Source organism: Dermacentor silvarum, chromosome 9 (genome assembly GCF_013339745.2).
Source record: "Dermacentor silvarum isolate Dsil-2018 chromosome 9, BIME_Dsil_1.4, whole genome shotgun sequence".
Classification (NCBI taxonomy): domain Eukaryota; kingdom Metazoa; phylum Arthropoda; class Arachnida; order Ixodida; family Ixodidae; genus Dermacentor; species Dermacentor silvarum.
In genome coordinates this window covers 141,757,300-141,784,823 of record NC_051162.1, presented here as the reverse complement: position 1 = coordinate 141,784,823, position 27,524 = coordinate 141,757,300, and the positions used below count along the sequence as shown (strand labels likewise).

Below are 27,524 nucleotides of genomic sequence, written 5' to 3'. Positions count from 1 at the left end.
TAAATAATAAACTGCTGCAGTTATCCTCGGGCATTGTTAATAATAACGACAGTGTTAGGTCTACTTACAATGTTGCATTATTTCGCTGGGTTTGTAAGCCGAATCTTAATTTTTATGGTGAACCGAAAAATTTCATATGAGCTTGCGTGACCATGCTGAGAGCTGCCTATACAATGCTTCGCATTAAAAAATATGGGCTGATCGCGAAGGCACTGCATTCTAACACAGCGGCTTAATGTGTTAGCTATCACTAGGGAAGAATTCGAGGAACTGGCACATGAAGCACACGCCAGGCGTTCTAAAGGGTAACATTGGGGCGAAATAATCATGCGAGCGATCGTGGCTTAATGGTTATAGCACTGAGCTGCTGTTCTGGAAGACCGAGGTTTCATTCCAGGATCGGTCACGCAATTTTTCAAAGAATTAGAGGCGGATTTCATGCACTTTCGAGGCATCCAAGAGAAAACTCAAGAAGGCGCGTTAAGCGTACGCGAGCGCGTCACAGCGTCACACGTTTGTTAGAGATATGAGATAAGCAAACATGAGTTTGATAAATCCGTGTGCAACGGGGGCGAAGCTTTCGAGACGTAATCACCTTCTTAGTTTGCGGTGGAATGCTCTGGCCTAGTTTCTTACCAAGTATTTTATTGCTTGGATGAACAGCAAAAAATAGGAGATGGCAATGACTCGGCACAGAAGGCCGTGGTAGTCTGCTGCAACGGCCGTGCTGCTACTGTGAGGGGGAAACCGGTTTTCCGACAGGAAATAAATTCACGCGCTCTTTCTAAGAATACAAGGGAAAAGGAACAGCTGTTTGCGTTCGCCCTGAACTATTGCAAGACCACTCTCGAATATTGTAGTGTACTCTATTAAGACTCATATGAGGCGCCTTAACGCTTATTCACCATATTTCTCGATTTTTCTTTTTCGTAAGCCCAGCTAACTTTATTGAGGGAACTGATTTTTGGTGCGCGTAGCGAGGCAGTCACAAGATATTTGTCACGTGGCTGGTGTTCATTTCAGCAATAATGGCATTTCGCTGAAAACATCACAATTTGGTGTTACAATTGTCTAGAACTTCAAACATTGATATGTATTGGAATATCCTTAAAAATCTGTCACTGGCGAATATTGAACTGGACTGTAACGATGCGTCGTTTTTATTAAATAAAAATACAAATACTCCAGTGGGCTTGCGAAAGGGCGGAGGACGACGGCCTACCACGGTCTACGACTGCTACGGCAGCGGCACACCAACGGGGGGGGTTCGGGTGTTGTGACCCCACCGCTGAGGCCGAGTTAACCGCCCCCCCCCCTCCCCGCGTCCCGCCCCACCAGTCCAACCTGTACCTTTAGTGCTCTGTTCTCATTGTCATTACCATTCAGGAGGTGGCTTGAGGTCGAATTTTCCTGATTAACAAAAACACTCTATCACTGGCTTGTATTGATTCGTTCACTCTTAAATTACTTTGAGTAAAACGCTGCAGAAATAACCATCGTCCTCATCCTTGGTGTCATTATATTATTACAATTATTAGGCAATTTGTTTGCTGTTGGATTCCTCTGGCTAAAGCAAGGAAATTGCATATAATGCACAGTGCTTGCTTCCCCCCCCCCACAAAAATGTAACCCCCCCCCCCCCCCCCTGGCGGAGATCCTGAGTGCGCTACTCTACTACGGACTTCCTACAGGGAGTCCACGTATTTGCTCAGGACTAAAAAAACTGTCTAAAACTGTCAGGACTGTCTGTCTAAAACCCAAATGGTACGACAATTGTAATTTCGACACCCTGTATGTGCCTCTATATGTAAATATGTAGATACGCATATCTTTGTATAGAAATATATACATACCTTCATTTTTTACGGGAAAATAAACGTTAAAGATGAAATATGTAATTAATGCCTTATAGAGGAATACACAAGCATTAAGAAAATATACGCGTGTGCGTATATAAGCCAATGCAATCATAGGGTATAAGATTATGTTAAGTTAGTCTTGCGGTTTGCGTGAGGAAAACAAGAAGTTTTAATTGCTTTTTTGCCTAATTTTGCCGCTTCTAAAATGAATATCAGAGCTAACCGTCTTTCTGCCTTTTTCAACCATGCGTAAGCATCTACTCCTCTTGGAAGCTGCGTATAGACTTTTGGGTAAATAAAGGTGAAAAAATTAATTCTCATTGACTTGAAAATTTACAGGCAGCAACAAAGCATTGATTTCCATTTTGGTAATGCACAGACTCAGAAGGCATTAACGAGCCCCCCTTTTCTTTTTGCTTTGTCGTATACACACCTGAGTAGTCCTTGAATGTTATAACGGCACACTGAGCTACTGGATCGTAGAAATGAAAGTAGTATTCCCTCGTCTGCTTAGGATCTGAAAGAGGAAAGAGAAGCGATAATATAATTTATTACCTTTGTCTGAAAGAGCGCGCTAGCAATTTTTGCCCCAGAATAGTCAGACAAATGGATGGGCGGGGCGCGGAGGGGGGGGGCAATATTGTCACCACAACATCCATCGAACTATTACAAATCCTAGCGTAGCTCAAACAAGGCGGCGACAAGAGACAAACACAACAACACACAGGCACGAAACGACACTAGTACTAAAATAGTGGTACACCCACAAGTTTGCGTCGCCACTTAAATTTGCATAGGTCCCGTTTCTAGATCATATAAACTCGACACAGACAATACACAGCGGTAGGCAATAATGACAGAGGTCTTCTAACAAGGCATCTACAATCAAGCGTTGTGTTCGCAGAGATATGTGGTCGAATGTAGCACGGATCGTTTTAAGTGCAAATGCACTTCTTAAGCGACCCCGAAAACTCCGCCGGCATCCGCGCTCCTCCTCCTCTCCCCTAGCAACGGCGCGAGGAGTGGAGAGGAGCGTCTGTAGCAACGGCGCAGCGATGTCACGCCCCACGTGACTGCGCGCGCTCCGCCCTCCGCTCCGTGGCTGCGCGCCGTGAAGTCACGGCGCGTTGTGCAGCTGGCGCCTCCGCGCCGTGGCTGGGCGCGCCGCGCCGGCTCCTCGCACCCTCTCCGCGCCGCGCCGGCTCCTCGCACCCTCTCCGCGCCGTGACGTCACGGCGCCATGCAGCTGGTGTGCCTCTCCCCCCCGTTAGGTTTGCACTCACCCTCGGCCGCCGCCTCTCCCCTCGCGCTGACAGCTCCCTCCTCGCCCGGTAACAGCCCCTCGTGTGCGTAGTCTCCCCACCGCTCACCCCCTCTCCAACCGCCTGGCGTGTTTCGCTCCGCCGTCACGTGTTGTGTGTGTGGCGCCGGCGCGTCAGTCGTGCTCTCTCGCTGCCGTCTCCTTCGCTCGGCTCTGCAGTTTAGACGCGCGCGCCCCCTCATAGCATCACCCCGTGCTTCGCACTTCCTCATACTCCCCTTCGGGGAAATGCGGGTTTTCTTTTTTTTCCTTTAAAGCGAAGCCTTTCGCCTTTTCTCCCGACTTTCCGGGCGCTGCTGCTGCTGCTGCTCTTGCTCGCACGAGCCGCTGGGTTCTTGCAACACCCCCAGTGGTGCTCGCCTCCGCGCTTCCTGGCCGGCGCCGCCGCGGAAGCGCTTAACCGATTGTGCGTATGGCACGTGCTGTGCTTGCTTTCATATGCGACAAAAATGCAGGTGCTGCGCTGTGGACGTCGCATGCTTGGCTGTGATAGTGTAAACATTACAATCGTACAGTGCGTGAAGAGAGCGCTTGGAGCTGGCGCCTCAACAGCGTGCTGGCCACGTATACGCAGAAGGAGCACATAAGCACGCGCCAGGAAAATGGCTCCAAAGCGTGAACAGAGCGTCGAGGACGTCGAGGCCTGAAAGAAGCGTCGCGCATTACAGGAGCGTGTTCGCTACGCAGCGAAACGTAGTGCAGACAGCGAATGTATGCTGGCTCGAAGATGTGAGGCAAGGACGCATGGAGACAATGAAAGGCGACGAGCGTCGTGAGTGCTGCGACGAGAAACGACAAGCAACTGTCTTGTTAGTGGTGGCACTGCCATACAGCACAAAGGACAAACAAAGACGTGCGCTGTTCTTTCTAATGCATTGATATGTGCTTAATGCGACACGGAGGCCGGAATGCATCGAAACATAAGCATCATTATGCAAAATTTTCGTCATTGCGAAACATTTGCATAAAAAACATTTGTAATTATTGCTCAGTTTGCACGCCTTTTGCTTTACCGTTTGCGTGAGCATCATTGAATGCTTCTCTTTACGTTGATTCCCACCTATGCGTGGGATCCGCCATTTTTTTTATTTCCTTGCGTGTTTGTTCAACGTGCAGCGTGCGCTTCACTTCTATTTTTCCGTGACGTCATTCGAAAGCATTCGACTAACTGTAGACTGCTTTCTAAATGATAATGTGGTGCAATGCTGTCTTGTCTGGTAACTGAAGCTGCTGGATATGAATACTTGGCGTCGCACGGGATTCCGAATGATTACGTGGAAAGGAAGCTCATATGTTGCTATACAGTACGACTGTTTGCTGACCATAGTACTTTTCATCCATTGAAACATGTTTTGTTTGGTCAAGCATAATAGTTGTATTATTCTAGACGAATAAAGGTGACGTTGCTTTTGAAACGTCTGTGACACTGTCATTTATTTACATCCTATGCGCTCCCCTTAATAAGGAACCTACTGGGCCAATTGCCGTCAATAACAGGCTAATTATGTTCACATTATGACGTATGCCACTCCTATATTTTAATGACATGCTTGCGTTTCAGCTGAGGCATGTCCCCAGCTCGCCTCAACCCCAAAGAAATACAACTGCTGGTGCAGTGGTCGAAAAGCCGGAGGTTAAAGAATGTGAAACATTCGCGCCAAGGAGCACAGAGTCTCGACATTCTTTCCGTTTCATATTGTGACGTCGTACTTTTTCCTTTAGTTTTTAGAGCACAGCTATTAGTCAGCCGTTCCTAAGGTGAGTGTCGGCATCGCGTTGTCACTCGTAACGGAGTGAACGAGCGCTGTGAAAGATGAAACCGCGAACGCCGAGCGCCGTGGGGGTGAAATACGCGATGAGGAAAGGGGAGAGGAGGGCGCAGTGGAACCATGAGGCGGAAAGCGGAGGAGGGCATGGCGAAAGCGTGGGAAGAAAAGCGCAGTGCGGTGATGACGGCTACGAGATGGCGCCAGAGTAGCACCCGCCATTTTTATTTTATTTAGAAATACCTCACAGGCCTATGAAGAGGCTTAGGGTGAGGGGGGCGTATGTTACAATAAATACAATCGGTGAAAATATATTGATGCGACAAGGAATCAAACATAGGCACAAGACAATGAAATTTGCATATAACAAAAACCAGATATATCTTCAAAAAAAAAGAAGAAAAAGAAGTGAACAGATAAGCATTGCATAAAAACAGCAAGAATTGAGAAAAAGTTACATTATATATTACATACTTACAAAGGACTTTATACATTGCAGAATATTGAAACAGCGAAAAAGAAAAAAAAAGTGAATAAAAATAATCGGTTTCATAAAACTGCGATCAGTGTGAAGAAAAATGTTTCATCAAAAACAGCAAAAAGCGTCATGATTTGTGAACGACGCAATGCTATCGGGAAGGCTGTTCCAGAGACGGATAGCGCGAGGCAGTGGGGAAAAGCTAAATGCTTGCGTCACGCCATATACGCGGGCATAGCTGAAATTATTGGGTAATCTGCGCGATGTGAAGGCGTGGCGTTTCAAGCATGGTAGGGATAATCCGTAAGAGTGAATGAATTTATGGAATAATGACAGCAATGCAATATCACGGCGAGTACTCAACGACTGCAAATGATATTTCGGCTTTGATCTACGTTATGCTGGACTGGGAACTGTAGTTATGAGTAATGAAACGGCTTGCCCTATTCTGAATTATATCCAATGCGTCAATTAGGTATTTCTGATGTTGTGACCAAATGGGAGACGCGCACTCAAACTGGGTTCGCACGAATGCTAAATAAGCCAGTTTACGCAAGGCAGATGGTCTGTCGGCGGCTGCTGCGAATCGCGCCCACGCGTCACCCACGCGCTGGCCCCACGCGCTGCCTCTCGTGATCTCCCGATTAGCGAGGCAGTCGCGCCACACTTTGCTCTGTTTGCTACGTACCGCACGAGACAGATTGTCTGCGCCTGCCAATATATCGCGAAATGAAAACACGAATAGAGCTGCGCTGAAATTTCGCATTAGGGAGTATCGCAATCGTTGACGAATTCTTTTGACAGCACAACTGTTTAAGCCGGCCGTAATGTGTGCTGCCTGCCACTGCGTTGCATAGCGACCACCTCACGGAGCGTCGCACGCTATGCTCGGGAGAGAGAATAAGAAAATGAGAGCGAAAGAGAGAAAAAATTGTAGCAGCACCAACGAGGCATCGCGCAGAGGTGCTGCCGACTCCATCCGCACTTCTCCGTTTCCCCGCATTAGCGACGAACGCTGGCGGTGTCTCTGGCGGCGGCTCGGCCGAGCTCCCACCAGCGGCGTGCTCCTGCGCATACGTCGTGAAGTCATGCCGGCGTGTCGTCTGCTGCGCGCCGCCCGTACACTGTGGATAGCTTTCGCCCCACTTCCCCTACGTGTGCCCGGACTGCAAGTGCTTCGCGAGGCGTTCCCAGATTTAGCATCACTTCGTATAGCCAGGACCAGCTAGGAACCGATCAGATTCGCTGTGTCTTTAGCCTTGCGCCACTAGTGCAAGCTACCCCGACTTTTTTTGTTAGAGAAGTTGTCCTCACGACACACAGATGACGACGGTTGCCACACGCCATCGTTTTCTTTACATGTGAGCAGCTATGCCAGCTTCGCTACCAGTTTACATATGCCTTGCTTGTACATTTCCTTACATGTGGGCACGTATGTAAGCTTCACAAGCAGTTTACATATACCTTGTCTGTACTAGACAGTGGCATGACCGGCCCATCTATTCCCTAAAATGAGTTGATAATACCGGTCTTTGAAAACTTCAACCTTCTAACCAACGTTGATAAGTGCACGCTCAAGATAAATCAAGTAAATGACCAGACAGTGCAGTCATGCTGGAAAAAGTCGTCATTAATGGTTAAAGGCGCCCGTTGTACAGAATATTTAGTAGCAGGAAGGTCTGCCTTTTGAACAACTCGTGGGGCCACAAAAATATCACAACGAAATTTTGGGGCTCATTCACAGTGACAGCTGGGCTGCTAACCTAGGGATAAGAAAAATGTGGTTGATCCCTCTTATATAGGAATCGGTATAGAACACGAAAGTGAAACGTGTCTTCACAGAAGTAGTGTAATGTTTATTGCACATTGATATATAATGTCTATTGGTGTTTTGTGGCTAAAGCGCCCTTAGGCGTTGATGCACCCACGCTGACGCCTGGTGGCACGTCTCCTCCATCACGACTACCAACGTCGATGACCATGAGCAACCGTCGTGCATATGGAAGCTGCACTACGCTGCACACGCTAGCACAACGCGAAAGACGAAGCACGTAACTGACACACTAATACAACGCGCAAGACAAAGCACGTAACTGAATCGTCACCGAGTCAAATCAGCGCGTACAGCGCGTCGTAATTGCAGCCTCCGCGATCAACTTCAGAAACATTTTCAGAGCTAATTGCGGAGGCCACGCTCCGCTGTGCTGAGTACGGTGAACGCCACTACCAACGCCACCTAGCAACGCCACCTAGGTGGCGTTGGTAGTGCTTCTTGATGCCAGCATCCCTTCGAATGCTGGCATCGAGGCGTCGTAGTGGTGAGACCACCGAAGCGTTCACTGTCGGTGCGCGTTAGTGTCATAATGCAGTACTTCTCTTTTCTGCTCGTAGGCGGCGGCACCGCCCCGAACAAGAGCGCGGGTACACGGAGGAGTGTTAGATATATAAGGCGCGTCTGTGTAGCTCTCTGCAAATGCGTTTGTGGCGCAATGGGTTAAACGCTCGGCGATCTATCGTCGCGGACCGAGAGGTCGTGGGTTCGATTCCCAAATTTTGCATGTTTGTGGAACTTTTTCTTCTGGTTTCTTTCTTTGTATTATGTTCTATGACGTATTTCCGTGACGGAAATACGTCAGTGAAGTCTTGGTGGACCCCGGCATAAAACACTTTCGTGTTAAAAAGTGCAGGCCGCAGAACTAATACTAATGGCCGATGTGCTTCAGAAAGTGCGAGAACTCGGTGCACTCATGCAACTCTTGCCAAAGGACGGGGAGACCAAACGAAAACGTGAAGGCGTCATTTCTAGATGGTGCCATCATCCCGTTAAACGCGCTACCCCTACATAAAGCACTTCAAACCTACCCCCAAAGAAGCGGAAACGGGAAGAGCAAGCAACCAGCGCACACAGTCACTTCAAGTCCGACAGCGCAACGAGCAACCGCCCAGCCCACTACACCACAGGGAGTCATTCCTGTCCAATATGCCACTCCCCAGAAGGTAGAGGAGATAGTAGCAAAGGCCATTCAGAGCCTTCAGAGATCCCTACAAGCAACTATGCAACAACAACTCACAGCTATACAACAGTCAGCTGCACAACAACAACAATTCGCCACTCAGCAACAACACTCTAACACTGAGATGGCGGAACGCATTATGAGACTAGGGGAACGCATACTAGCACTGGAAGCTCGTCAAAGCCGGCGCCCCAAGAAAGCAGCTCATCAGGCCCTACCAGATTTGCCAGATTCTCGAGGCTCACCAGAACCCCACCTGGTGCACGCATCACCACCCCTTAATAACCAAGATGGCTCCTCCTCAGCATATATGCAGTAAGCGCGGGGGCTCCCCAGGCGAAACCACGGTGTGGCAGTGGAATTGCCAGGGCTACAAGAACAAGCATGGATCGCTGATACAATACATCGCCACATCAACAAGACCACCTGAAATCATCGCACTGAAAGAGACGAACACACACGTCCGCCTACCCGGATACGTCACGTATGGCACCAACAGCCTCACACCCTGGTCAGTAAGAAGCTAGTGGCCGTTCAACACCATCTCCAACAATCCGAACCGCTTGCCATTCTGCTCGTAATTATCCCGCAGGCAACAAAGAAGAAGGTTCTCATGTTCGTTCTAAACGCCTACTGTCGGCCAAAAAGCACGCCATTGGTCCTCAAACAGGTTTTGGAGCAAGCCACGCATGCAGCAGGCAACCATCCGCTTCTAATAGTGGGCGATTTCAATGCAGCCCACCCCCTCTGGAGTTATACGCACACCAACCCCAAGGGAAACCTGCTTCACAAAGTTATTGAGGACATCACACTCGTCAACGATCCAAGGAGTAGCACGAGGCTCGACACAAGTGTTACAAGAGACACGAACCCCGACTTAACCCTCACCAGAAATATCCCCCAAGCTTGCTGGACCAATCTGGTGGTGTACCTAGGCAGCGACCACGCGCTGCTAGCCACCACTCTCCATGTCCTCGAATACAAAGCCAGGATAGGCACTGCTCACCTCACGGATCGGATCAAGCTGCGGGAGATAAGAGAAGAAAGAGCTACAAACGAAGAGAGCCTACAGCTTCAGTCAATTAAGGACTGGATCACTCAGCTCTACCAGGATGTGAAGGCGCATACTAAAATACTGGAAACGTCCACCACCACTCCGAGCATCGACGCTCGCTTGCTCCACATATGGGAAGCCCGGCGTAGCCTGCTGAAGCGTTGGAAAAGGCAAAGATTAAATCGCAAGCTCAAGAGGCGAATCGCACTACTCACACAAGAGGCTGAGGAATACGCTAACACACTATGCCGCGAAAATTAGGTATCCCTCTGCGACAGCTTGAGAGGAAGACTGAGTACTTCGAAGACGTGGAAGTTATTGAGGTATTTAATCAACTCGGCCAGAAGCAAAACGGAATCCCACCACAATATGGCTCGAGTAATCCACCAATTTCCAGGAAACGAGGCGGACCTCCTTTTGACTCTCAAAGCCCAGTTTTATCCCCACACAGCCATCGGAGCCTCTGCCACCCTACACTGGCACCCCAAATGAGATCCTAGATGAGGACATTCATCTGCATGAAGTAACAGCGGCGATAATGGGCTTGAGATGCCACACAGCCCCGGGAATGGACCAAATCACCAATAAGGCTCTTGTCAATCTTGACAACCCCTCGCTACTAGAGCTTACCGCTCACCTTAACGAAGTATGGAGGGAAGGAAACCTTCCCGAGGAGTGGAAAATGGCCGAGGTTCGTCTGATATCGAAACCAGGCAAGCCACCAGCCATTGAGAACCTATGACCGATCTCCCTCACTTCGTGTGTACGAAAGCTCCTAGAGCACATCGGTGTCAACCGGCTACAACCATTCCTGGAGGACTCGGGGAAACTTCCAACAACGATGATAGGATTCCGTTCACACCTTTCAACTCAAGACATCCTACTGCAGCTGAAAGAGGAGGTGATTGTACTAGCGACACGCAACTCCCCCACGGCTATCCGCGCCCTAGATCTTAAAGGGGCGTTCGATATCGTTAAGCATACAGCAATGTTACAGAGGCTAAACACGCTGGGCTGTGGGGCCAGGACGTATTCTTATATCAGAGATTTCCTCTGAGATAGAAAAGACATCCTAAAGGTCGGGGACGAAGTCACAGACCACTTTCTACTGGGCGGGTGCGGCACACCACAGGGTGCAGTATTATCCCCTCTCCTTTTGAATATCGCCCTAATAGGCCTCCCGCCGCTCCTCGAAAACATCCCAGGGTATCCGGCATGGCCTATATGCCGACATTACCATCTGGTCGTCCACGGGGTTCATCGGGGCAATGGAGAGCCGCTTGCAGGAAGCGGCAGACGTGGTGAGCGACTATGCTAAGTAATGCGTCCTCAGCTGCGCCCCCCAAAAGTCGGAGCTACTCCTGGTCTCATCGCGAAAGAAGCACGCATCCGACTCGCCTACTCATCATCATCATCATCATCATCATCAGCCTATATTTATGTCCACTGCAGGACGAAGGCCTCTCCCTGCGATCTCCAATTACCCCTGTCTTGCGCTAGCGTATTCCAACTTGGGCCTGCGAATTTCCTAACCTCATCATCCCACCTGACTTTCTGCCGTCCTCGACTGCGCTTCCCTTCTCTTGGTATCCATTCTGTAATCCTAATGGTCCACCGGTTATCCATCCTACGCATTACATGGCCTGCCCAGCTCCATTTCTTCCGCTTAATGTCAACTAGAATATCGTCTACCCCCGTTTGCTCTCTGATCCACACCGCTCTCTTCCTGTCTCTTAACGTTACTCCTAAGATTTTTCGTTCCATTGCTCTTTGTGCGGTCCTTAACTTGTTCTCGAGCTTCTTTGTTAACCTCCAAGTTTCTGCCCCGTATGTTAGCACCGGTAGAATGCAATGATTGTACACTTTTCTTTTCAACGACAGTGGTAAGCTCCCAGTCAGGATTTGGCAATGCCTGCCGTATGCACTCCAACCTAATTTTATTCTTCTGTAAATTTCTCATGATCAGGATCCCCTGTGAGTGATTGACCTAGATAAACATATTCCTTTACAGATTCTAGAGGCTGACTGTTGATCCTGAATTCTTGTTCCCTTGCCAGGCTATTGAACATTATCTTTGTCTTCTGCATATTCATCTTCAACCCAATTTTTGCACTTTCTCGATGAAGGTCCTCAATCATTTGTTGTAATTCCTCTCCCTTGTTGCTCAATAGGACAATGTCGTCTGCAAACCGAAGGTTGCTGAGATATTCGCCATCGATCCTGACTCCTAATCCTTCCCATTCTAAGAGCTTGAATACTTCTAAGCATGCAGTGAATAGCATTGGAGAGATTGTGTCTCCTTGCCGGACCCCTTTCTTGATAGGTATCTTTCTACTTTTCTTGTGGAGAACCAAGGTAGCTGTGGAATCCTTGTAGATATTTGCCAAGATATTCACGTATGCCTCCTCCACTCCTTGATTACGCAATGCCTCTATGACTGCTGATATCTCTACTGAATCGAATGCCTTTTCATAATCTATGAAAGCCATATAGAGAGGTTGATTGTACTCCGCAGATTTCTCGATTACCTGATTGATGGCATGGATATGGTCCATCGTAGAATATCCCTTCCTGAAACCAGCCTGTTCTCTTGGTTGACTGAAGTCAAGTGTTGTCCTGATTCTATTGGAAATTATCTTGGTGAATATTTTATACAATACCTAAAGCAAGCTAATGGGTCTGTAATTCTTCAATTCTGTACTCGCCCACTATCAACATACAATTGGAGGGACACACGATCGTTCCGTCTCAGAGCGTAAAGATATTGGGAATGGTTTTCCAGTCGGATCGCACCAACACAATATTAATTAACAAGCTTAAGAATACAACAGCCCCAGTTACCCACATGATCCGGCGAATATCAACCAAGACAAGAGGCATGGGGGAGGCGGACACGCTTCGGCTTGTCCAAGCCTTCGTCGTGTCTCGAATAACTTACGCTATTCCATACGCACTACTGAACGCGACGGAATTCACAAAATCAACACAATGATCAGAAAGGCATATAAGCAGGCGATGGGCCTGCCGATCAATACGTCCACAGAACGCCTGCTACGACTATATGCGTGCACAACACGGCCGAGGAGCTGATCGAGGCACATTTATCTAGCCAGCGAACAAGGTTGGCGGTTACGGAAGTGGGGAGGTCCATCCTCTTACGCCTGGGGCTGTCTGCTCCTCTCAGCCATCAGCCGCCTCAGACTGTTAGCTTACCCCATGCCATCCGGAGCAACATCACCGTACCTCCTCTACCTCGCAACATGCACCCAGTGCACCACGCACAGCGAAGGGAGGCCCGGGCTCGGGCCATACACGAGCGATACGGGACTTTGCCCTCTACAGCCTACACGGATGCGGGGTCTTACCCCAGACGCGAAGCCACAACAGCCACCGTAATCGTCAACAAAGAACATCGGAGCAGCATTTCGCTCACCCGATACAATCCCCTCCAAGCCGAGGAAACGGCCATAGCCCTCGCGCTTTCCCAAACACAGGTTGAAGTCATAGTGACCAACTCCCAACAGGCGTGCCGCAACTTCACTATCGGCACAATTCATGCCACTACGCTCAAAATAATAAAACAGAAGCCGCCAACCAGATCAGTCATGATCATCTGGGCGCCAGCTCATCACGACGTTCCTGGCAACGTGGTCGCCAACCACGTGGCTCGAGATTTGACCCACCGAGCCGACGCCGATGTCTCTGAACCCGAGCGCATGCACCCTCTAGTCTTATACCAAGACAGCACACAACACTACAAGCTAACCCGCAGAACATATTGTGCTAGCTTGCCAACCTCAAGGATCCTTCAGGCAGACTAGCCCGTTGGAGCCTACGCTTACAAGACTACGACATAACCGTTGCCTACCGATCTGGAAGAAAGCACAGTGACGCTGACTGTTTGTCACGCGCACCGCTCCCTACGACATCATCGGACCCTGACTATATGACTTGCCATTTGTCGGCGTTGTCGACGCCGTAAAGATGGCTGAGCACCAGTGCACTGACCCTGAGCTGCTGTCGCTTATCGAACACCTTCAAGGAGTTGAAGGTGTTTTACCTCGCTCGCTCTTGCGCGGCTTATCATCGTACTGTTTGCGCAACAACGTCCTTTACAGGAAAAACTGCGGAAGCGGTCCAAATACGTACCTCCTTGTCGTGCCTGCGCCAAGACATTTTGCAAGCCTGCCATGATGAGCCATGCACGGGACACCTGGGATTCGCTAAGACATTAGCAAGGATACGACAAAAGTATTACTGGCCCCGGCTTTTTTCTTCGGTGCAACGGTACGTAAAGACCTGCCGCGATTGTCAGCGTCGCAAGAAACCGCCCTTTAAACCGGCTGGCTTTCTCCACCCTGTGGACCCTCCTCAAGCACCGTTCCAACAAATAGGAATGGATCTACTTGGGCCATTCCCAGTGACCTCTACGCGCAACAGATGGATAGTCGTCGCTACCGACTACTTAACCCGGTATGCCGAAACCGAAGCTATTCCGCAAGCAAACTAGTATGAAATGGCCAAGTTCTTCGTCCACCACATCGTCCTACGACATGGTGCACCTTCTGTTCTCATCACGGATCGCGGTACAGCATTTACAGCCGAATTTATGCAGGACGTTCTCCAGCTGACCAATACTTCTCACCGCAAGAGCACTGCCTATCACCCTCAAACCAATGGATTAACGGAACGTCTGAACAGAACGCTGGCTGATATGCTCTCCATGTATGTCGCCGTCAGGTGTCACAAACGCTGTTTTTTCACGATCCTGTTCATCAACTTCGATTTGCCAATACCCGGATTTAAGATCCAACGAAGAAAAAAACTTGGCATGTTGTAGACGATCCAATGCGTCGTCGATGCGTGGCAATGGATAAACATCGCGCTTGGTGACACGGTTCAACTTTCTGTAATCTACATAGAAACGTAGTGTGTCGTCTTTCTTTCTGACTAACACTACAATATGCACCCCCCCACAAGTCACTACCTAGAGAGCAGGAGCGATTCCTCCGAACTCTACAGGTTAACACATTCCCCCACCAAACCAGAAACCACCTCATAGCCCCTACACAATTCTCTCCGCAATGCCGCTTCTGCGCAGAGCCCAGGTCCCTCAGGCACATAGTAGGGGACTGCAGAGGGGCACCACTCGATCCTCTGAACCCTTACCATACCAACGAGCTTTGGGAGAGAGCCTTGGCCAGCTCGGACCTCGAAGATCAGCAACGGCTGATTGCGAGGTCCCAGGACGCGGCCCGAGCTCAAGGCATTCTGGAATGAGGACGCCTCTCCAAAGCTGCATTTACAGATTAAAGATGTTTATTCTCTCTCTCTCTCTCTCTCTCGGCATTAGAGGTTTTTAGACGTTTTTAAAACTGCGCGAAAAAAACGAGGACACACGAAAGAAACACACATGACTCTGCGAGCGCTGAGGGCACCACGAGGCGTTAGAGGGCAGATACGTACGCAAAAGTTCTTCGGACTCGACAAGCTTCGCTTTAAGATATTTGGCCAGGCCAAACTGGCGGCTGGCGTCAGCTGTTCTGACGGCGGGCTCCAGGCGCCGCCTGACAAAGTTCGCAGCTGGGACGCCGAAAGTTCTCTTGATGTACTGCAGGCTCTATTGCCGACTTACTTGCGGTGTTATAAGAGAACATTAGTCCGCTTAAGTAGACACATGGGCCGGTAATTTGTAGCGCTGGCTTCTCCCTGTGCTAATGCCATTCGGCGCTTTTCGCGTTCGTAAGTGGTCAAGCGATCTACCAGCCCAGGCGGAGCATTCAACGGGGCCGCTCACGTACGAGAAAAGCGCGAAAAGGCATCACCATAGACAAAGGCATTGCTAAAATACCCGCCCCGTGCATTTTAGATTAATCAAGGAAACTGAACTTTTCGTAAACAGCAATCTATTAAGCTCAAAATCGCTCAACTGTCATAAATTGCATTAAGGGGAGACAAGCTTCCACCTACAATTTTAACGCGATAGCGTTTAGGGCTCCATGTCGCAGAAAATCCGGCGTCGGCAACCGGCGTGTGATCGCGGATGGCAGAGAAAATCATCCAACCACTTCGACCGCGCAGGCCCTCCACGTGGTGCAACGTTTTAGTGAACAAAAATTGTATTTCTCACAATGAAATCCGTCAGAAAAATGGTAAAGTACGACTTTACCATCCGGCCTCTGATTCGCCGTCGGATTGTTTACCAATCGGCGTTGGATCGTAATTTGAATGTACGAGGAAACTCATGCACAAACCCCTTTTTCAGCATTTCTACCAGACCTGCGCACGTTGGGGCAATAGCAAACAATAAAATAATAAAAAAGGTGCTAGGGCCTTCACATTTTAATACAAGACCACTTATATTGCGCGTGGAAAAACGTCTTTCCAGCAAGGCATTTCAGTTTAAAAAGTAAAGGGATCGGTGTAAGCTTGGTCTTTGTAAGCTGGCTTTCCAACGTTGAGTGTTGCAGTGAATGAAGCCTACTTGCCATATGCGACCGATGCGCTGCGAACGGGTCCCGATGACGCTATCGCATTCTACTGTTAAAGGAGAAGCTTAAGCGTCCTCCAATTTTATATGCTGCCCTGCGGTGATTGTCTTGATATTATATATCTTTCAAAAAGACAGGGCTCCGTGCTTTATTATAATTTTAAGTACAGAATTGTGTCGGCATTCATTTGCGTACGAAATAACAGGGCTAAAGTTTAGACAATTAAGAATGACGTATGTGTGCAGTTGTCTTGACAGAGTTTCACGGCCAGGAGTTGTGCATTCGTGCGGACACAAATGTGAGAAAGTCGTGTGGCAAGTAGCCTTCACTGACGCGTGGGTTGTTGCTTCTAGAGCATGTGTTGTTTTTGATGCGATAACAATAACATGGGCACTCCAGGTGCATTTATGACGTCACTGTCACCGTGATGTTCCGTAGACAGTCCAAGGAAGACAACATCGTCCCCGCACGCTGTATGCTGTATGTGCGAGTGAAAGCGTGCGAGATTGAACGGACGGTTTCGTGTCAATCTCGCACGGGCAAGGAAAGAACGCGGGGAGAAAGCGCGACGTCTTTCATAGCACCCAAGGCACCGGGGGGAGGGGAGTGAGGGGGGCATTCAAACTCCGGTGCCTTCTGCGTATGGCGCGGCCGCACTGTCCCAATCTTGAAAGCGATCTGTGACGGGGACAGAGTCCGCTGTGCGCTGTGTTTTCGCCGTTTAGGTCGCATTGAAGCGAGAGGCAGTACGAAGTGTTCCACTCGCTTCCATCCACTCCAGTGTTTGGACGGCATGTTTTCGCGGTCATCCAGTGACATCTGTTATAGATGTAGGTTACCTACGGGTCTCACAGGAAGAATCACTTCGCATTCCATCGTGATGTGCTGAGTGATCTCCGGATTTTCGATGCAGCAGACACATGCCTCAGCTTGTTGCGCATATTTGCTCCTGTATGTTTTTGTCCTCGGGCATTCATGCTGATGATGATAATGATTTAATGCCATACCCTTTGAAACCTGGAGTGAGGAATAGTTGCCTAGCATGCTTGACATTCTCAAATATGCTATATATGTTTTTTTATTGTGGCTGTTTTGTATATATCTCTTTATGTGTTTTCTTCCTCAAAACTTCTCTACGTTTACCTTTACCTATGGCTGTAAGGACGCCGGTCATATCCGCCTCTTCTGTGAATTTTTTCCACCAATACTTATAACGTCTCTTGCTTATCTCGACAACTGACGGGTTGATGTTTCCGTCCACTTAAAATCCAAGCGCCTCTGGAAGGTGTAGGTTATTTACCGGTCTCAATGGGTGGATACTTTCGCATTCCATTGGGATGTGTTGAGTGGCCTCCAAATTTTTGGGGTAGCAGCCACGTGTGTCATCTTATTGCGAATATTTGCTGCACTGTGTTTCTTGTTCTCTTTGGGTCCTCATGACGATTAGGAGAATTTATTGACACACCCTTTCAAACGGCGCGGTGACAGATAGTCGCCTAGCATGCTTGAGTTACTCAGTTATGCTATACAGGCTTTTCGTTCTAGCATTTTTGTAAATATCTCTTTAATATTTTTCCTCTTCCTAAACACTTCTCTATCTACCTTGTACCGTTACCTATATTTTAACAGGTCCGGTCGTATGAGCTTCTTTCATAATTTTTTTATATAATCTGAATGTCTCTTGCTTATGTCGACTGCTGACCGGTTGATACTTCTGTCCACTTCAAATCCAAGCACTTCCGGAAAGCGTACGATACCTACGGGTTTCACTGGGTGAATTCCTCGCATTCTATTAGGATCTGCCGAGTGGACTCCGGATTTTCACTGCAGCATACACATGCCTCATCTTGTTGCGAGTATTTGCTGCGGTATGTTTTTGTCCTTGGGCAACTAGCTCGACCTACAAATAGCATGGCACTTCGTGTTATCGCACAGATTTTCCCTTCACTGGGTTCTGTCTTCTTATTTTTGTAAATCTGCGTGGTCTTCTTTGTTTCTATTATTTGCACTGAATTCACTACATCTGTTTCCCTCACTTACATACGGATGACTCCTCGTTTTCTATTTACACTTTCAATTACCCTCTACATGCTTGCCAACTTTCACGACATATTTCTCCTTTCTATGTCCACGCTTTTCAGGTACATAAACTTATGCACTTCAGCCTCCCATTTATTCTGATCCGTGTTCCTGCGTCCTTCTTCAAAACTAATTTTGCTGTGCGCTTCTCTACCTTCAAACGAGGCCCAACCCATGTCACCCCATAAGGCCTCGTTTGTGATTCTGCCAGGGGCTCCGAAACATAACCGGCCTGCTGATGTTTGGTTCTTCCAAGCCCGACAAGATATCCGATTTTAATCATAGAATGGTATTCGCGAACGTTAGCGCAGAAGCCGTTACTCCTTTCCAGATACCAGGCACCACGCCATATTTCTTGTGGCCCCAAAGTGCTCCGTGTGTCATTATTGCTGCATTCCACTACTATTTTATTTTCAGGTTATCTTTCTGGGTGCTTGAGTATTTCCTTCGTTTCGTTTATCTATACGCCGAGGTAGTTATATTGAGTGACTTGCTGTTGAATTGATACCACGTCTCCTCTCTTCATTAAAAACCCTAATTCCCCATTTCTCCGTGCTAAACCTAAGGCCTAGATTTGTCGCTGCGTTGTCACACGCATTCGCAAGTGTTTGTAAATCTCTGGCATTGTCCACTAGAAGCACTATGTCATCTGCATACACCAGCCCCAGGACCTCCTGTTGCACCATTTGTCAATTACGCATGTAGTATTAATCAAACCCTAATTCACTGTTCTCCAGTCGTTTTTCTATTCCCTTAAGACAAAAGGTTAACAACAATGGAGACAGATGACATCCTTGCTTCAGTCCTTGGTGAAATTCCTCCACTTGATTATATTTTCGGCCTTCCCATACAACTTGTACTCGGTTGTCTCTATACATCTCCCTCAGAAGCTCCACCAAATCGTAATCTTGATGATGATGATGATTTATTGGCATCCCCTTTGAAACGGGGCGGCGACAAATAGTCACCTAGCCTGCTTGATTTAATCAGGTATACTATACATGTTCTTTATCTAGCATTTTTGTATACCTATCATTATTTTTCTTTTTCAAAAATTTACCTTGTACCGCTGCCTATGATTTTAAGAGATCAGGTCGCATCCATCTTTTCCCTACTTTTTTCCACCAGTACTCTAATCGTCTCTTGCTGATCTCTACGGCTGATCTGTTTATGTTTCCTTCCACTTTAAACCCAAGCGCTTCTGGGAGTTGCACGTTACCTACGGTTCTCGCTGGGTGGATCCCGTCGCATTCCATTAGGATGTGCTGAGCGGTCTCTGGATCTTTACTGCAGCATACACATGTCTCATCTAATTCCGAATATTTGTTCCGATATGTTTTCGTCCTTAGGCAACCGGCTCGAGCCTCAAATAGCAAGGCACTGCCCTTTGTGTTATCCTACAGATTTTCCCTTCTAATTTCTTTCTTCTCATTCTTGTAAATCTCCATTGTCCTTTTCGTTTCCATTCTTTGCATCCAATTCACGGTCTCTATTTCTCTCACTTTCTTTCTGATGACCCCTGGTTGTCTATTTACAGTTTCGATTATCCTGTACTTGGTTGCCAAATTCCTTGACCTCTTCCTCCATTCTGTGTCCACGCTTTTCATGTAGAGATACTTGTGCACTTTAGCCGCCCATTTATTTTCATCCATGTTCCTGAGCCTTTCTTCAAAACTAATTTTGCTTTGTGCTTCTCTGACTTCAAAAGAGGCCCAACCCATGTCTCCATGCACTGCCTCATTTGTCGTATTACCGTGTGCTCCCAAAGCCAACCGGCCTACTGATCTTTGGTTAACTTCCAAACCCGCCAATATATCCGATTTTAAGCATATAATGGCATTTGCGAATGTTAGCGCTGGCACCATTACTCCTTTCCAGATTCCACGCACCACCTCATACTTATTGTGGCCCCACAGTGCTCTGTGTTTCATTAATGCTGCATTCCGCTTCCCCTTTATTTTCAGATTATCTTGGTGGTTGCTTGAGTAATTCTTTCCTTCGTTTATGTGTACGCCGAGGTACTTATATTGCTTCACTATGGGTATTACTTGGTGTTGAATTGACACCACGAAGTTACTCGTGTGCTCATTAAAGGTCATAATCCCTGATTTCTCTGTGCTAAACTTAAGGCCTAGATTTGTCGCTGCGTTCCCACAGATATTCGCAAGTATCTGTAAATCTTTTTTATTGTCCGCTAGTAGCACAATGTCGTCTGCGTACATCAGTCCAGGGATCTTCTGTTGCACGATTTGTCCATTACGCATGTAGGATAAATCAAAACCTAATTCGCTGTTTTCCAGTCGTCTTTCTATGCCCTTGACGTAAAGCGTGAACAACAATGGTGACAGAGGGCATCCTTGCTTCAATCCTTGGTGAATTCCCACCATTTCATTTCCTTTTCTGTCTTCCTTTTCTGTCTTCTTATCTCTGTATTCGTGCTCTCGCCATCTAGCGGAGTGTGCGGCAGAGAAGTTAGATGGCACAAAGCCTCCGAGATGGCGGGCGCGCGGCGGGAAAACCCGCCGCGCGCCCGCCATTTCGGAGGGCACTTGGTGGTGGCACGTAAGAGGGCGACAGTGACACAGAGACAGGCATTCCACCCTGTCTGCGGCTACTTATACTCGTGTTTTATGATATCCTTAGTTGCTGACGATTGCTAAGTATTCTCGGCATGACGAGGTATCATTTATTACCATTACCATGTTCAACCATCTGCAAGTCACATTACCAACCGTTTATTTGTAGACGTGGTTACAAGATAACCAGGTCCCACATACGGCAAATTCGTTTGAACTCGGCTAAGACGCTGTCTTCAAAAGCCAGTAGCGTTTTCATTCGCGTTCAGTATCCTTTGGCTGTCGAGGTATGGCCTCTGGCGAGGTTTTCTGGCTGTTATTCCACTGCTATTGTTGATCAAGCCCAATATATTGGTGGGGATATTGGTGCATTGTATCAAAACAGTTCTATTTAATTGATCGGATGAGTTACTGTATGTGAGTAGCTAAAAAATCAAAAACAATTTATCAATCTAGCTCACTCACAATGAAAATTCATTGTACGGTGCATGCAAATAAAAATTAGAATACATTACAATTTCAACGCCAATGAAATTGTTTTTTTTTTGCAAAGGCTGCTGCGAATAAGCTGTCTTACCATTTCCTTTAGTGGCCGACATTGATGGCGCCTGATCTGTTGGTGGATCTACAGAAACCACTACCCTGACTTGGTACCTGAAAAAAAAAAGTGTAGGCCTGTTCGACTCGCAAATCTCTTTGAACCCTTAAGGGTAGTGCTCTTAAAATCCAGCTTCAAAACACACGCGCAAGTGTGAAAAAAATCAAAGACCCTTTGATTTTTTTTTGAAAGATGGTTAAATGCGAAGCTTTCGTCCGTGCAAACTGAATTAAAGTTCAAAGCCAACAACCACGCAACAAACCCAAGAAATGCTGAGTGCCACGATGCCATGCATATGAGAGTTGATTGCTTGTTTAGGATTCTGTTTTTGAGCGTTAAAGTACAATAAAGACATTTCGTTAAGTTGCATAACCTTTATTTTTAGATCATGTAGCTGTTGATTACAGGCACACACTCACACTTTCACGGACTGCATGCCGTTGCCGATACACGGGATCGGCCTTACGGGCACTATTGCACTCGCGCTTACGTTCGCACACGGCAGCTTCTACTTCTACCGTGCGCTGCAGCCGCGGCCTACCTATGGTGACGGCCGAGAATCCATTGCGTGACGCGCGTGATGCAATGAAGATATATACAGTTCGTCCGGGTTGCGTGGCGTTGCAGTTCAAATTGTTCTTATCGGTACAACTGCGAATATAAACTGCAGTTTTCTGCGATTGTGCGCGCAGATGCGCAGATAGTTTCATTGTGTAAGTTGGTTTTCCTGCAGGACGTTTTCGGCACTTTCAGCCAAATCAGTGAGACCCAGAAAGCTTCGCTTTAAAATTCTGTTTTATTTTTGAACTAAAAGAATTTGCTAAATGAATAATTATGAACAAGGGAGAGATAAAGAAACAGAAAAGGAGAAATTAAAGGCAGGGAGGTTCACCGGGACTGAGTCTGGTTGGCTACGCTACACGGGGCGTAGGGAAAAGGGGTGGGGGTGGGGAGATTAAGGGAAGGCGAGAAGTCCGCTGTGGGCATCGCAGGCGTAAAGTAAAAGTTTTCTGCTCCATATCAGAGACAGTTACTCATTCCGGTAGCTTTCAAAAATCGCCGCAGTGCTTTTGAGGGTTTTTGTAGCAGTGATATGCGAGGCCATGGTCCCAAGATGTTCTTCAAGGTGAACGGTTGCGGCTATAATGCATCCTGGATGTGCAGTATGGAGACATGGCTCATATAACGCACCATCTATTGTCAGAAATATAAAACCTCGCTACTGCCCACTGTTTCTTCCCCGTGTAATTTAGGAAACACGGTAAAAAGCATAAAATTTTGTTCTCCGTCAGCCTTTAGTGTCCGGTGCAGAATTATAGAACGGCCGTTTGCCTCGTCTCCTTTTAATAGTCTTAATAGTCTTATCTGCCTTAAATAAGCAATCAAAACCCACACATCTATTTCAGTTCACTGTTCTTTATTGCCCCGCAACTACACCGAAAAAGTGCGCACTTCATTACTATCTGAATATTCCTTCCCACAATTAGGCCGTATCGAAACGTCCGCCCTTGCTCGTTCTGCTTTCTCCCCTCCCCTTCTAGTACAGACTCGCCCCTTTTCAATTTGCCATATCTGACCTACATCTGTGACACGCCAATTTTACCTATGCCTGTATAGTTCTTCCTCTACCTTTTGCCCGCCGTCGCTTGCCGGCTAATTCACACCGTCCTACTTTATCTGTGCCGTCATCAGAATTTTCTTTCTTCGTGCCCCTGTCGCAATAATAAACAAGCACTACGCCTCCTGTCACTTCATCTGCATTTTTGCTGATAAAGCCTGCTCTTACGCGGCTGGGGTCCGACTCATAAAAAGATCTTTTTTTCTTTAATTGACGTACAAAATGTTCAAAGCTAAAAAAGCGTCAAGAAACAGTGAATAACTGTTAACCCCGTTTCGGGGCCGAAGAGACACTTTCTTATAAATGCTAATGGAGGAGGGTCTACCAGTGCAAACTTGAAATTCAACACTCGTTTTCCTTATCTCGTTGCATCACTGAACATTTTGTGTAATAAGAGAAGCCTCAAATATCTTTTCTAGTCCTATTTTACAGCGTTTTCCAGCAAACATCACGCCTGATTCAATATACGTACGCCTAAGCACTCTACGACGACGTGATCGCATGCCTGTTTGCTATTCCGCAAGGCACACTGTATTTCTATTATGCTTAATGTCACAATTTTTGGGCTTGTCTACCAACTTCCCAAGTATTCACGATAAAGCAAAACTTCCAATGAGAATGTTGCAGAGTGTTCTAGAAAAGGTCTAATTCAGCATTTCTTAACTTTCCATTTCGTACGTAATTAGGTTATCTGCGCGCTAATAAAAGCCCCTGCATTATGAAAACAAATAGGAGCAACCTATCTCACGATGACTCTCGACAGTAATGCTTTTAGCACGGAACCAATATAGTGACACAGCGTATTGCCACCGTTGAAACGAGTTATGTATGATGCGTGTATTGTGGGGGCACTCCTCTTTCGCAGTTTCCCAAGAACACTCCTCGGCGCCATCGAGCACGGGCGCCGTGAAGCCTGCGCATGGCCTCGAAAATGATTGGCGCGCCGGTGCGTGCGAACGCTGCAAAACGTGACATGCGGCAACAGGGCTTGTCTCTCACGCTCATTTTAATGCGTTCGCATTCTTAGAGTACTTCACGAATAGTCCAGGAGCTATGTATGTATGTATGTATGTATGTATGTATGTATGTATGTATGTATGTATGTATGTATGTATGTATGTATGTATGTAAGTAAGAATATGTGACATGTCTAACCGTTTTTCCGTCTGCCTAGAACAATGGGCAGTTTTTGGTGGAATTGGAAGCGTATCGGGCTGCTGTGCTGAGATAACAGGGTTCGAAACCAATCATCGGATCTATTTCACGCCGACATGGGTACCGCTGTTCGAAGAAACGCTTTGACGCCGATTTGGAGTACTGGGTATGTGCCACTCGGTCTGTGCTGTCCTTCAAGGAACCTCTTTGATGCCAAGCTGGGTCCCTGGATGGGTATGTGCGATTTGATTGTGTGCCTCTCTTCAATGAACGTCTAGCGGCTGTACCACTTAAAGTTGTTTCTCTCTCTCTCTCTCTCGGCCAAGGTAACGCAATCGCCTTAGCAGCACAGACGCGCAGGCTCGCGCTGCATGTGCGAGCGCTTGGGTTGGCCGGCACTCCGGGCCCCACATGACGTAGTCATAATAATTCTAATTTTTGTTTGGGCCTGACGTCCCTTCTCTACGCTCCGCTCCGTGTCTGGCCCCACAGTGTGGCGACGCGGGTCGTACGTTTCCTCTACGTTTTTGTGGGGCCATGCCGACCGAGCAGTCATGACAACCCAAAGATGGCCCAGGTCACAATGACCACATGGAAGTTGGCTTTGCCACTGTTCGATTGCCGGTAGTTTGGGTCCAGAGTCCGGAACCCTGCTTCCTCCCTAGCGGAATACCACTTTTCCATCGCCGGTATTCGCACCCAGCTGCGCAAGTACCACTTGGTCGTCTCCGCGCTGTTCCCAGCTGCCTTAGCCGAGGTTAACGACACCTTGTCTGCGCCGCTTTCCACTATGCCAAATTCTCCTGAGACCCCGCTATGGGGATTTATCTAGTATATTGGGCACTAAGTAATGAGACAGTACTAATATGCCAAGGCATCCATCCTCTTGAAATTCTGCTGTTCAATGTATTGGACACCAGCTGCTGCCATGTATGCCGCACTGATAGAAATACATCGCTCAAATTCCCGCCATAACAGTTCCAGAATGGCGGCATGCGGTGGCGCGGCGTTTCATGGCACCTGCTGGAGAAGCAAGTACTGTTTCTCGTATTTCTGCCTACTTTCAGGGCACATCTTTGATGATATATTACAGGCGCGGATCCAGGGGGGATGTCCGGATGTCCTGACCCCCCCCTCAGATTTCTGCATCGCCCCCTCGCTGACCTGCCCGGGTCCGTCTTTGGAGTTCTGTTGGGACACCTTGATTTCCTTAAGAAAATTCTTTGTGTTCGGCTGAGACACCTTCGTTTGCTTTGGAGGACGCTCCGCTCAAACGCGACAGGGCTGATGGCCCTGTCGCAAAAAAATATGGCCACCAGAACTCTTCAAAATTATTTTTCGCGAGTACCAGTGGTATCAGCCACCTAAAAGTAAACTAGCTCGCTCACAAGCTTAGTTGTATTCCTTAGGAGTGTGGTGTCGCGAAGTTGCCGTAGTTATTTTTTCTCATGAACACCTTGGACCTCCTGGTGCCGGCCGTGCCTTACTCGTCCCGTCAGTGGCGTCGAATGAACGAGGGGACGTCCCTTTTGCCAAGCACGCCGATGTCCGCGCGAGCACCTTCGCGCCTGATCAACTTAGTTACCCATTTGGGGTGTCGTCGGTTGCCTCATTGGCTATGATCGATTCCACGACCAACCTGCTTAATGGAAGAGATCTCTCGCTGAAGTTTTCATATATAAATAATAACAACTAACAGCTAAACTAAGAACTACGCATAGGCAACTTTTCTTTAACTGCAGCACTCATTGTGAGCACAGTTACACGTTGACAATATCCAGTACGAGCACCGTACCGTTCGTACGCTACAAGTTTTTCATTGTAACTTCGCAGTTTTATTGTCGTACATTAAGCACAGGAGGCTCAAAGCCGCCGGATCCGTTTATCTGAGTGGGCATTCTCGCGGAGCGGGGCGAAGCCTCGAGCAGCGGCTGCGAAGTGGGGGAGCGTGACGTCAGCGGCAACGCCAGCGCGCGGGCCTAGGATGGCGTCGCGTGGTTAGAGAAACGGTAGCAGATGCGCGCCTTGTGTAAAAGGATGACGTCGCGTGGGAAACAAAACATGAAGACGCTGGCTCGCGCTATCGGCTTCTACGCCACATCGTTCTTCTTTTAGGTGGCGTCGTGAGTCTTCATACGCGGTGATTTGCATATCGTAAACAACCAGCGTAGTGGTTGCCGCGTTTGAGCGGAGCGTCCTCCAAAGCAAACGAAGGTGTCTCAGCCGAACACAAAGAATTTTCTTAAGGAAATCAAGGTGTCCCAACAGAACTCCAAAGACGGACCCGTGCTTACGCATTTATAACTAACCTGCGACAGATCATCCCAAACTTTATTTTAAGAAGCAATAGAGGATAGATATACCGGGTGTTCAAAATTAAGCTTTATGGTTTTCTTAAATTTAGGCACTGGGAGGCATGTGAAGACCACCTGCGCAAATAAGTTATGTGGCTAGGGGGACACAAAGTGAGATGATAATTGTCGCTGTCAGCAGCCGAATGAACTACAATTGAGTAATTAACTTTTTATTGACTGCAGTAAGCGTGTATGTTTGTATTCAAAAGTTAGAAGCAGTCGTGTTTCTACACAGTTTCACTTGGAAAAATTCTTCTACATGTCTATTCACCGAGATATCCAACTCCAAATTTTAATTGTCGTTCGCATGATTACGCATGCAAGAGAGTCAGGATCGGGGCAAAGCTCCTCCCTGATGTCACCTGGCTGTTGGGTGTGGCGTTTAGTCTGACAACACGGCGGGTATTTTCGGCGGACTCCGCGTTGATGAGCAAGGATGACTTTGACATTTAAATTGATGGGATTTTGTGAGGGAAAGTGTGAGGGGTGGGGTTCGAAGAGGACGTCATCGCTCGGTTATCAGATGCTCGAGCTAAGGCGTTAGCCTGTTCGTTCCCCTGTACCCCCGCATGTCCCGGGCACCAGAGTAGGCGATGGCGGTGGTTGAACGATTTGGGGATTATCGTGAGGCTAGCCGCAGTCACGTGCCCCTTAAGAAACATGCAACATATTTCCCGAGAGTCTGTGACCATGACCGAGTCCCTTTCCGAACGCTCCGCGTGAGCGATCGCGATCGCCACTGCTAACATTTCAGCCGAGGTGGGGGAGCCCGCCGTGGTCGACGCGGTAATTTGCTGCTGGCTGATTGCGTTCACGACTGCCAGGGCGTACCTCCTTTGGTAGCGCTGCCCGGTAGCTTCTGCATACGCAGCTGCGTCCGTGTAGTACGTATTGTACCTAGCGTTATTGGAGTACATCGATTGAATATGTTGTGCGCGCGCGCTTTGCGCCTTTCCTTGTTGTACTCGGGATGCATATTCTTGGGAATTGGAGCTACTGTAATCTTGGATCTCACCGAAGGAGGGAGAGGTACGGTCTCTTCGGTGAGATACATGGGGTATGCTGGGATATTAAGTCGTGCCAATATTGCCCTACCAGTTTTTGTGAAGCTGAGACGCTCCCTCTGTCGCATCAGAGTGGCCTGCCTCAGTTCGTCTAAAG

The 27,524-nt window shown here is 47.9% G+C and overlaps 1 protein-coding gene across 2 annotated transcripts in view; it reads right to left on the bottom strand.

Annotated features, from left to right (window-relative positions):
- LOC119464461 (uncharacterized) overlaps nucleotides 1-27,524 on the bottom strand; it is a 67,027-nt gene that overhangs the window by 7,280 nt on the left and 32,223 nt on the right. The window contains exons 3-4 of one of the 2 annotated variants that reach the window (XM_037725451.2): nucleotides 21,216-21,292; nucleotides 2,293-2,376 (exon numbers count right to left, since the gene is read on the bottom strand). In XM_037725451.2, coding sequence (XP_037581379.1) covers nucleotides 2,293-2,376; nucleotides 21,216-21,292 — 161 coding nt within the window. The remainder of the gene's footprint in view (nucleotides 1-2,292; nucleotides 2,377-21,215; nucleotides 21,293-27,524) is intronic. The other variant, XM_049656498.1, reaches the window with a different exon arrangement.